This window comes from Podarcis gaigeae, assembly GCF_964106915.1.
Source record: "Podarcis gaigeae genome assembly, chromosome: 11".
NCBI classification, from domain to species: domain Eukaryota; kingdom Metazoa; phylum Chordata; class Lepidosauria; order Squamata; family Lacertidae; genus Podarcis; species Podarcis gaigeae.
In genome coordinates, this window is record NC_139687.1 from 12,935,521 (window position 1) to 12,948,135 (window position 12,615).

At 44.7% G+C, this 12,615-nt stretch overlaps 1 protein-coding gene across 2 annotated transcripts in view; it reads right to left on the reverse strand.

The window, feature by feature from the left end:
• The window catches only part of ROR2 (receptor tyrosine kinase like orphan receptor 2), a 157,985-nt gene extending 145,612 nt beyond the window's left edge, over positions 1-12,373 (reverse strand). The window contains exon 1 of one of the 2 annotated variants that reach the window (XM_083701948.1): positions 12,025-12,373. In XM_083701948.1, the coding sequence (XP_083558074.1) occupies positions 12,025-12,097 (73 nt within the window). In that variant the 5' untranslated portion in view covers positions 12,098-12,373. Of the gene's footprint in view, positions 1-10,994; positions 11,014-12,024 lie in introns of those variants that run through there. The other variant, XM_083701947.1, reaches the window with a different exon arrangement.
• Positions 12,374-12,615: the final 242 nt, after the last annotated feature.

Sequence of the window (12,615 nt, forward strand, 5' to 3'; positions counted from 1 at the left end):
TCCTGGCTGCTGCCATCCCATCCATGCAGGGAGGGGTGCATGGGTGAGTGTGCAGCCCTGCGTGCTTGCTCCTCAGAGAGAGAAAGGGCTGGTTTAGGTTTACTCAAAAGGAAGGAAAGGGTGGGTTGGATCCAGGGGATTTCTACGGGTTTCATCCAGTTCTTAAGGTGGTGCTTGAAGGCTGTCAATTCTGCAGTTCAGTTTACCCAATTTCCGTTTCGAAATACAGTGGACCCTCCAGATACGAATTTAATACGTTCGTCCTTATGTACCCCTGAAAAGTCCGCAACATGAGGCGCTGCTTCTGCGCACATGCGCAACGTGATAGAGCACTTCTGTGCATGTGTGCACGGCAAAACCCAGAAGTATACACTTCTGGGTTTGCCACATTCGCAACGCAAAAGTTACATTACCAAAGGTAACATTACCCGAGGATCCACCATACGGGGGGAAATCTGACTCATTTGAAAAACAGCAAGAGTCCTGAGGTACTTTAAAGACTAACACATTTATTATGGCATGAGCTTTTGTGAACAACAATCCCTGCATCATGTTCTGATTATGTAGGGCCCTGTCCACAATGTAATTTCCTTATGTTATTACAAGTATACAAAGTATGTATTTTTTAAAAAATATTGATTTATGACAAACTTTCCCGGTTTTATGGAAGTGACTGTCGTTTGTTATTACAGTGGTACCTCGGGTTACATACGCTTCAGGTTACAGACTCCGCTAACCCAGAAATAGTACCTTGGGTTAAGAACTTTGCTTCAGGATGAGAACAGAAATCGTGCTCTGGCAGCATGGCGGCAGCAGGAGGCCCCATTAGCTAAAGTGGTGCTTCAGGTTAAGAACAGTTTCAGGTTAAGAACAGACCTCCAGAACGAATTAAGTACTTAACCTGAGATACCACTGTAATTTTATCATAAGCTCAGTCAAATATAATCTGTTTAACTTGAAGAATGACCATGGGAGAGTGTGATACATCACTGCCCGTTTTTGATACTGGATGGTAGATCTCAGGCAATTTATGGTTGGGCATGCCTGGCTTAAAGCATGTGGCACCTCTGCTAAAACATGCACACCGGGCCAGGTTCAATGTTCTCATTTTGATGTACAATGTCCTGAACTTGTGTTCATGATATCTTAAAGGGCAGTTATATCCCACCTCGATCACCTGCAGCAATGCAGTTAGACATTCCCTGTTTTGCCGAGGCTCAACTGGCCTCTGACTAGAAGTCAGGCATTATGGGATGCTGATCCCATGCTGTGGAACAGAAATTTCCCCCCAGTATCCTTGCATTTGACTTTCAGGTGTCTCTTGAAGACTTTTTTTATGCCACCAGGCCTTTGCAGCTGTTTATTTATTTTTTAATCAGCCAGTCACTCGAATGATTATCTGAACTGTTGCAATGGTGTTTTAAGTTTAATGTTGCACACCACCACAATGTAGTTGATATAATGGTATAGAAATACTTCAATAAACAAACAAACAGTTTCTATGTCTATATAAGGAAAGCCTTTACAGTCTGCTTTCTTAAGTGGACATTAAGCAAGAAGAACACAATTCATGTATCAACTAATATCCTGAGTTCCTGTTTAGATTGTATGTTTTGCTTACTTCAGTTCGGTTGGCGATTCTATTGAGTTCTATTTTTCTATTGCTAAATCTGAAGGCCACAACCTCAGTTCTATTCAATGCTAGTTTAACCACGGGGAGAAGAGGGTACAATAATACAGATGCATCATAATCCTATTAATGTTTACCCAGGGAGTTAGTGGTTTCTTCCATTTTGCAGTGGTACCTTAGTTCCCAAATGCTGTTGACTATTGTTTCTGGGGCGCCTGCACCAATCAGAAACTGCACCTTGGTTTTCGAACATTTCGGAAGTCAAACTTCTGGAATGGATTAAGTTTGGTGCTTTTGCTTTTGCTATTTTTTTTGCATTTTTGTGTTTGAGGCATTTTCGGTTAATTTGTTTTTGTGACTGTGTGGAACTCAGTTCAGCTACGGATTGATTGATTGATTGATTGATTGATTGACTGTGTGTCTGCAGAAATGGATAAAAGCCCCCCATCCAAACAACGACTATCATCAGTGCAGGTAGGGAAGAAAATATTTTAATTTTTATCATCTACAATACTGTCTTATTTATTTTATAGTACAGTACATTGATTGTTGCTTTCATTTTATGGATCAATGGTCCCATTAGATAGTAAAATTCATGTCAAATTGCTGTTTTAGGGGTTGTTTTTAAAAGTCTGGAACTGATTACAGTGGTACCTCGGGTTACATACGCTTCAGGTTACATACGCTTCAGGTTACAGACTCTGCTAACCCAGAAATAGTACCTCGGGTTAAGAACTTTGCTTCAGGATGAGAACAGAAATCGTGCTCCGGCGGCAGCAGGTGGCCCCATTAGCTAAAGTGGTGCTTCAGGTTAAGAACAGTTTCGGGTTAAGAACGGACCTCCGGAACAAATTAACTACTTAACCCAAGGTACCACTGTAATTAATTTTGGATTATTTTCTATGGGAAAGCACCCTTTGGTTTTGAAATGCTTGGGTTTTGGAACTGACTTCTGGAACGGATTAAGTTTGAGAAACAAGGTACCACTGTACAGCCAAAGAAAAACAAAAGCAATGGTTTGCACAATGATCTGGATTGGAATAAATACTATTGCTACAACATAATAAAAACCAGCAGTGTCACTGCACAATCATTTAAACAAACACTACCAAAAAAGCAGCAGTAGCTGCTGCTAGTGGTATCAAAACTTCCAACAGAAGGCTTACAGAGAGAAAGAAAGAAGCCGTAGACTACTCAGAAGTCTATTTCAAGTGTGATCCCACGGCAGCTCTATAAAAAGCTCACCATTTTTAAGCGAGTAGGGGACCTCCAACGTTTTGCTCTCAGTTGGCCCCTAAATCCCAGAAGCAGCAAGACAGTGCAATGTGAAATTTCTCTCATGCTGCCTCCCACCTTCTTGGCTTCCCATGCCAAGGGAAAATAACAGCACAGCTGCCAGTCTTTGGGCTCCAGAAAATGCCTGACCTTGCTACGTTCTTAGTCTGGCTGGTAGAGAAGGAACTGAAGGGAAGAAAGAAAACTGTGAGTTCACAGCAACAGAAGAAGGGGTCCAAGGAGTAGGGAATCATTTTTTGTCAGAGAAAGGAATTATACCAATTATTACACATGGAGTTATGGGCACTATTGTAATATTGTTGAGGGGGGGGGGTTATGGGTTGATAGAGATAATGTTTGATATGGTGAATGGTAGCAGCGCTTGGCTGGCTGACACCCTTTTAAAATGTGTTGGGGAGGGGGAATTATTGGGTTCTTCTTGTTTTTATTTCTATTATCTATTTTGTGCCTTTAGATTGTGATTTTATCATGTGAACTGCCCTGAGACCTGCGGGGATAGGGCAGTATATAAAATTTTTTATTATTATTATTATTATTATTATTATTATTATTATTATTATTATTATTATTATTATTATTTATTACAATCTCTGGTGATCAAAGCAGCCAGATAATTTAGTAGTGCTTTCTTTTCTGCTGTTATTCACAAGAGTCAAAGAGCTTTCTTGAAGATATCTTTCTTCAAAAGGATTAGGGGGGGAAACTGAGCGAACAATGACCTCTTTCCATGAAACAACTTGCTATTGTCTCACAGGATCCTTTCATTCAAGTTCATCACATTTTGGCAACCTGGCTACATTGATTTTTAAATCCTTCATCTGTCATATAGATACATCCAGAAATGCAAATCAAGAGGATTTCCCCCACACAGTTGAAGCAGCTGTCAATACACTGGTGCCCCACAAGACGAACGCCTCGCAAGACGGAAAACCCGCTAGACGAAAGGGTTTTCCGTTTTGGAGGCGCTTCGCAAAACGAATTTCCCTATGGGCTTGCTTCGCAAATCTTGCGAGTTCCTGCGGGTTTTTTCCCCTCCCCCCCTTTTTCTAAGCAGCTAAGCCGCTTATCAGCTGATCCGCCAAGCTGATAAAAGCCGCTAAAAGCCGCTAATAGCGCTAATCCGCTAAGCTGTCAATGGGCTTGCTTCGCAAGACGAAAAAAAACGCTATACGAAGAGCCTCACGGAACGGATTAATTTCGTCTTGCGAGGCACCACTGTAAGTGTGCAAGGAATCGCAGTGTTGACTAGCTTATTTGGCCATACAGTGGTGCCTCGGGTTGCATATGCTTCAGGTTACATACATTTCAGATTACAGACTCCGCTAACCCAGAAATAGTTCCTCGGGTTAAGAACTTTGCTTCAGGATGAGAACAGAAATCGTGCTCTGGCGGCATGGCGGCAGCAGGAGGCCCCATTAGCTTAAGTAGTGCTTCAGGTTAAGAACAGTTTCAGGTTAAGAACAGACCTCCGAAACGAATTAAGTACTTAACCCGAGGCACCACTGTATTCAATAGGGTAGGTTATTTGATTCAATATTTGTTTGATGCTTTCCCAATAACCAAGCAGAGCTCAAAACATCTCTCAAAACTTGAAATGTGTCAAAGCATGAAAGCTGACCTTATTCTAACCACCTATTTGCAAATTTCAAAATGAAACATTAACCTAGTAGAAACATTTGTTTCTTTTTCTATGAATACAGAATACCTTCTGATAAGCTACAGGTTTCGTTTTGAAGTGAGGGCGCTGGAGGAAACTTTAAATTACATGTTATTTTTTTAAAATACAAAATGTAACAGGCTAAATCAGTCGCCACCAACCTGGTGGCCCCCAGATGTTTCGGACCACAACTCCCAAGAACTGAGCCCAAAATATCTGTAGGGTTGTTGAAAGCAGGGCAAAAGACTCAAAATCAGACAAAAAGTTGCACAAAAGGTAAGCTGGGAAGGGACCTTTAACTTCAAACCTCTCCCATGGTTCAGTCAAAACACAAAGAAAAGATCATTTATGTCAAATTGCTATTTGTTCCAAATGGTTACAGGGTATGCTACAGGAGCCAGCAGTCTAAATAACAATAAAAAACAGGATTAACAAACAATGCTGCCTCTTTCATTGCAGCAAAAGCCTGTCATTGGTTTCCTTTGAAGCCCTAACTAGTTTGTACTCACTGGATTAGAAAGACTTGGGTACTTGCATATTTTCCAGACATACTGAGCTTAATGACAGCTTCCTTTTATAAAGAAACAAGCCCAGGGAGAACAAACAAGCTTAAATTGCACCTCCTTCCTTTACTCAAGGAAGCCTACTACAAAAGTAACAGAATTTGAACCAAACAGTAAAATATGGAACAAACATATCAGAATCAAAGACATTCTAAACCATGGACACTAGCTAGATGTAGCTAGATGTAGCCTTTAAGATGTTAACTATGCTTATAATGATCAGGGCTCTGAGAAAAACTTAGTATTCTTTTCTGGAATGTAATTATATATTTCAGGTGCTACATGCTTCTAACTTATGAGTTCACCAAATACAAACTTTTAACTTGGCAATTGTATCCAAACTACACGCAAGAGGCCTAAAATCTAGGGCACATTTATCAAGCACATTTTGCAGCACAAGGAAACAAAAACTTTTTTACATTTTAATCTTAGCCACCCAGAGCATGAATGCTCATTTTTTGTAATTAGTTATCAAATTGCTTCCATACATCCGACTAATACTCAGCGCTGTTAACACCTTGCCCAGAATGAAATGTTTTGGGTTTTTTTTAAGTAGGATCAGCTTTCCTGCAAACAACTGAAAGCATCCTAAATAGGATTAATCTGACAAGTTTGTCAATCTTCCATTCTTCCCCTACCGCCACATTTCTGTGCTTTCCGCAAAAGACAAGATTGTGGAATCCCAGCATTTGTGACATAACTACTGCTTAAAAAAACACACAAAAACCAGCACATGCCCTGGGAAGAACTATTTTTAGCAGAAGTCTTAACTGCTTCTTTGACCCAAACTTAAGATTCTTTCATTATCTAAGTGTAAAACAAAGGAGATGGATTTTTGTAACTAGTGAAACGGTTTCACATTAAAGCCTGCAATACAAAATTCATTACAAACTGAATGAATGACAATCTAAGTGGCATTACTCATGGTGTTATCCAACAGCCATATTTATTCAGGAATAAGTTCCACAAATTTCAGTGCAGCTTAACTCTCAGATGTGCATAGTTGTAGTCTCAGTTGTAATCCGACAGGTTGGGTCCAGACTTAGTTATGATCAGAATAAACCCCTTGAAATTACTGGTGTTTTGTTGCTACTTTAAAACATGTTCTGTTACAACCTACTGAACCCAAAAAAAGACAAGCCGTATTTTAATTCAATGTCATTTACTTGCCTACATTTATTTGAATGAACTGCTGGATCCCAGGAACATTGGCTCAGAATATTTGTGCGCCCGTAAGTTCCACTTAATAGTACTTACTTCAGAGTAGCCAAGCATAGGGTTGCATTGTTAGGCCTCCACCATGTACCCACAAAAATCAAGCCACCTATTGCAGTACAGTCATACCCTGGTTGTCGAACGGAGTCCATTCACCTTCCGAAAACATTCAAAAACTGAGGCGGGGCTTCCGATTAGCTGCAGGAGCTTCCTGCACTCAATCGGAAGCCGCAGAAGTCGTGTTGGAAATTTGGGTTCCAAAGACCATTCGCAAACCAGAAAACTCACTTCCAGTTTTACGGCATTCAGCAGCCAAAACGTTCGAGTCACAAGGCATTTGAGAACCAAGGTATGACTGTACATATGTGAATGGGAATGATCATGTGATCTGATGGGCACCCCAAGGGGTGTAACTATTAGGTTTAAAAGGACTATGCCAGCAGTCAGCAATCTTTTTCAGCAGGGGGCTGGTCCACTGTCCCTCAGACCTTGTGGCGGGCCGGACTATATTTTGAAGAAAAAAATGGACGAATTCCTATGCCCCACAAATAACCCAGAGATGCATTTTAAATAAAAGCACACATTCCACTCATGTGAAAACACCAGGCAGGCCCCACAAATAACCCAGAGGTGCATTTTAAATAAAAGGACACGTTCTACTCATGTAAAAACATGCTGATTCCTGGACCGTCCGCGGGCTGGATTTAGAAGGCGATTGGGCCGGATCCGGCCCCGGGCCTTAGTTTGCCCACCCATGGACTATGCAATCAATGAAAGCAATTGCATGCACACATTCATGTGATATTTACACACATATGTGAGATTATACCATAGAGAAGCAGCTCCCATGTGGCTTGGTGAGTATGACTGAAGAAGGTCTTACAGCTAAAATGAATTAAAGAGTGCTTCCAGATGTTTACTGTGATACCAGTGCTCTTCAGTCATGCAAGTTGTTGTTGTTTTTTTGCAGTGTCTTTTTTTTTGGGGGGGGGGGGGAGACACTGTTGGCATCAAAATGCCACTCAGCATGTATTTTCCCTATTTAATCCAGATTTACCGTATTCACAGAAAATGAGATAAGTTAAAAAGAAGCCATACTGCTGCTCATGACTGATTTGCAATATCAGTACAATCTGTTTCCAATATTAAGCCCCCATCTGAAGCACCCTAAAAGTGCATAAGATCAGAACATTATACTGCAATTTTAAATAGGTAAACCCTGTTAAGAGTAAAGGGAACACTGTTTTTGAGCGAACAGTGCTAAACATCAGTCTGAAATGCACCCCATTTTCTCCCTAATGTTTCCAATTAACTTTTTTTTTTGCAATTAAGGCATGAAGGTACAAGTTACACTCCTATGGATCAAGAGGAAGGCTTAAGTCTCCACTTATTTAGGGTATAGCCCCAAATAAAGATGAAACAGTAAATTTCCGTGACTTAATTACACTGGTACCTCGCAAGACGAATGCCTCGCAAGACGAAAAACGCGCAAGATGAAAGGGTTTTTCGTTTTTTGAGTTGCTTCGCAAGACGATTTTCCCTATGGGCTTGCTTCCCTATGGGCTTGTTTCCTTTTTTCTTAAAACCACTTGAAGAGGTGCAGTTGCGACTGACCGTGCTTTGCAAGACGAAAAACCGTGCAAGACGAAAAGACTCACGGAACGAATTAATTTCGTCTTGCGAAGCACCACTGTAGCTGTATACCTCCAGATCATACCATCTTTTGGATCTTTACAGTGGTACCTCGTGTTACAGACGCTTCAGGTTACAGACTCCGCTAACCCAGAAATAGTACCTCGGGTTAAGAACTTTGCTTCAGTATGAGAACAGAAATCGTGCTCCGGTGGTGCGGCGGCAGCAGAAGGCCCCATTAGCTAAAGTGGTGCTTCAGGTTAAGAACAGTTTCAGGTTAAGAACGGTCCTGCAGAACAAATTAAGTTCTTAACCTGAGGTATCACTGTTAACCATGGTGCATGTGTAATACAAACTCTTCTCCACCACCATGCAAATAGCCTATCATGTTTGCTGAAACCTCCACAAGAGGGTCTGATTATGTGGAGGCTCGGTTTGTGAAATTAGGCCCCTCAAAAATAGGGAAATAGAAATCAAGCAAGCAAATCTCTGTGCAATTGGGGCACATCTATAGATTCCCTGTCTGACATGGGAGAGTTTTCCATGTGGTCAAGAAGAGTGGCTTGCACAGCACCAACCCATCCCTGTTCAAGTATAAACTGTGTTAAGTCCCACAGCTGGTAAGGCAAACTTATTGCACTGAAATTCAGAGGCCAGTCCCAGCAAGAGTTGTTTTGTCAAAGTAAACCACAAACATATGTGGATATTTTCTACGCTACTCAATAGGCTGGCACTCTTTGTCCCTTTGAAGTACAAACTTCCAACACATCCCACGAAGAGGCTATACGCCGAAGAAAGCAAACAAATCCTTCTCTATCTGAAATTGTGTGCAACATGTTGTTGTTTTTTAAGAGAGTCAAATCATTCCATAGTAAATAAGGTGCGACCACTACCCGGAAACAGCAATTTAGAATCTCACACTAAAAAACGTTTTTGCAGATGGAAGAGACATGAGATTCTTTAAAAATAAAAATAAAAAGGCACTTCTGGGTAAAAGACTTGAAAGCTGACCCCTGATTTCTCAATCAAAATATTTCCAGTATTTTGCAAAAACGGCATTCCCCCGTGATTTTTTTTTTTTTTTTTTAAGGAGAAAGAAGAACAAGTATTTATTCATAATAGTACAAAGGTCAGTCAAGTTATCGGAGCAAAAGTAACTCTTGTTAAAAAGAACAGGGCTCCATTATGACACGGAGTGAAGGGAGCTGCCTGAAATCTGTCAAAGGAGGAAGGAGAACCTCTTGCGGTGAGAAACAAGGGGCGGGAGACTTTTTGGAGCTTTCGGGGCTGGCCCCCTAAAACAGATCCAGCTGTTGAAAGGAAATGGGGTTGGGGTGGGAGGTTATATCTCACTTTGTGCCTGGAACTTCCAGCAAACAAGAGCAGCCAGCCATCCTCACTCCAGCAGCTCCCAAGTCTTTTTAAAGAGCATGCACACATAATTTCTATCATATTTTCAGCCATTTCTCCTGGGGGTATTTCAGTCTGGGAATGATAAAAGTGCCTCCCCAACAGAGACAAAAGCCCACAGGAGGGAGGGGGAGAATACAGGGTACTTGCAACTTGTGTGTGTGTATATATATATATATATATATCTTGTTGATTTTGCAACCTTGCCCTGAGTCCTTCAAGGCAGCCACAAGGTTTTCCCCTAAAAAAAGCCAGAAATGTTATCTCCTGCCCTATGCTAAAGCAACAAATGGCAAGACCCTGGGACCCTGGAGCTGAATAACAGGAAATCTAGGCATCTGTCACCTCCTGGGGGGAGGTAAATGGATTAGAGGGTTCAACAAAAGGAAGAGAAAAGTTCTTTTAAACATGCAACTGATTAACAGGCCCTCTGTAATCTGCAGTTTGGGCCTGTTATTTTTCTATAGGGGATGGGATCCCTTTTCAGGGCAATCAAAGTTAACGCATTTTTTAAAAAAATAAAACCAAACAAATGGAAGCTCCACTGACTACCTGCCAAATTACCCCTCGGCCAAGTGATTAAGCATGATTCAAAGGTGTGGGGAATGACTTTGTATTATTTCACTGTCATTGCTGGTCAAATCTAGCCAAAGTTAAGAGTGCAAAGTAGCCACACACACACACAAAAAAAAATTACTTGGAAAGAGGATGATTGACCATAGAATTATTTTGCCCCAGGATCAAAGCCTCAGTCTAACCTAAGTCTTAACAGCGCCTGGGGTGGAGGGGATAAAACGCAAGGCTGAGAAGAAAGCGCCACAAATCCACAGCTGGACATAAAATGCAAGATCAGGCAATTGCATTTGCAAGGACTGTTAAGTCTTCCACCAGTCTCACATTCACTCTGCACACTCCGGGCTCCTCCCTCTCCGAAGAGCTCCCATAAATCTTGCTGCTGTTAAGGCAGGGAGAAAGAGAGATGCCGGACCAGCTGGCAAGCATTCAACAGCAGCAGCCAGCCAGTGTGCAAGGTCAGATGTTAATAGGGCCGCTTGAATTCAGGCTCTCCAAACAATCGCAAGGCTTGTTGAACCGAATCCTAATGTTTCCTGATCGCCCGGGCTTTCCCCCCTCCCCTCCCCCCGCTCTGTGATCCTCTCTGCACTCTTTCTGGGTTAGGTCAGTCAGGTAACACACAGGAAATGGGACTCTCAAAAAGCACTCGTGGGAAGGGGGGGGGGGGAGAGAAGGGCAAAACTCCGAAACAACAACACACTATCCCCACTGCAAGAGGATGGTGATGGACTTTCTCCCCTTGATGGGTTCGGTTTCTTGGAAGCGCCATGCAAGAGGCAGACCCTCCGCTCCCAAAACATTTTGTCTGCCCTCTCCCCAAACCCCACTGGAAAATAATGTGCAATTAAAAGGAGGGAAATCCCCTTTATTTCCTCATCTCCTGTCCCGATTCCTCACTCCACAAGGTGAAAACTTCACGTCTCCTACAGAGGCGGGGGCGCGCGCGTAATGCTGGATGGAGCCGCGTAACTCTGCCCAAACTTTCCAAAGCACCATTACGCATCGTGATGCTCACCTTCCCCATCCCATCTTCTCTCCCTCTCGGTGGGGAATACTGCGATGTTTTTATTTTGCACAATAAAGTATAAGAGGTAGGGGGTGGGATGGAGAGAGAGGAGGGCAGGATGGCGCTGCTGGGCTTTTGCAGATGAAAGGGTTTGGCAGGGCAACTCCCAACACGAATGCACGGACGTAAACGTTCAATGGTGCTTCAGGAGAGCAGCAGCCCCCAATGGACTCTGCAGGGCGCCTTTCTGCGCGCCAAGTACAATACAGCCCGAGATTCGACGACGATCCTTCGCGTAACCCAACGAGACGGACTGTTGCGCCTCAAGATGCGCGGATCCTGGGAAGTAAGCCGCCCCGCCCGCTTTCCTTCCCAGTAAGCATTAAAAAGGGCACCGCTCCAAAAGTCCTACATAGGTAACTTACTTCCGAGTAAGCATCAAAAAGCGCGCAGCTTCAAAAGTCCTACCTAGGTAACTTACTTCCGAGTAAGCATACAAGCGTCAAAAGTCCTACCTAGATAAACTATTTTCTAGGGGGCGCGGTGGCAAGTTTCCTAGGCTCTTCTCCCCCCCCCCCCCAAGGCTGCCGTTGTACCCGATGTGAAAAGGCATCAAGCAGGACTACTCGAGTGCAACCGGTTCGCCCCTCGACGGAGCTGCCACGGATTCCGATCGGGCTACTCCCGAGTTAGAAAAATTAAATAAAATCGCCTTTTTACTCCTCCTGCACGCCTTTGCCTAGACAGCAACTGGTTTTCGACGCCTCTTGGGGCGAAGTCTACACAGGGCTACTCGAGAGTAATCCTCCCAGCCGAGGGAGTCCAGAGAGCTCTCCCTTCCAAGGCATAAATGGGGCTGCTCTGGAGCGGCGCGCACCCTCGACTGCATCCCGTGCCACAGGTCTACTCGAGAGCAAGTCGGGGGTCGGCCGACGGGGAAACAGGCGAGCCGTCGGGGCGACTCCGGAGTAAGACCGGCGGTGGTGGTGGTGCTGCTGCTGCAGCCCGAGAGCCGCCGTCGGGGCGCTTCCAGCCTTACCTGCCGCGTCGAGGAAGAGGACGAAGGCGGACGCCGCCAGCACGGCTACGAAGGTGGCGCTGGCTGCCCCCATGCTGGCGCCGGCCAAGAGAGAAGGACGAAGGGGCCGCCGCCGCCGCCGCACAAAGAGCCCTTTGTGGCCGCCCTCGCCTCTTCGGCTGGCGAAGGTGGCGGACGCTGCTGGCGGCGCTTCCCGAGGATGCTGCCTTCTTGCGGGCTCCCTGGACGTCGAGCGACGGAGAAGCTGCTGCTGCTGCTGCCGCCTCCTCTCCGCCTCCTCCTCCCGCGAGCGGACGCTGCCCGAGGGGAGGAACGCGGCGGCGGCGCCGACTGAGTCCGCCTGCTGGGAGCGCGCCTCCCTTCGCCCGCCGGCCAGCCCAGTCAGCCCAGCCAGCCGCGCACGGAGAGAGCGCACGGCAGCCCCCAAAGGAAGGCGAGGGGCGGGGAAGGCGCGCCCCCGACGCCGCTATCGCGATCCCTCGCGCCGAGCGAGCGGAGAAGCAGGGGGCGCGCCGCCGCGAGGCGTGAAAGGAAGGGTGGCCGGGTTCGGGCAGGGGCGCGCGCATCTGGAGGAGAGCGAATGGAGATCTG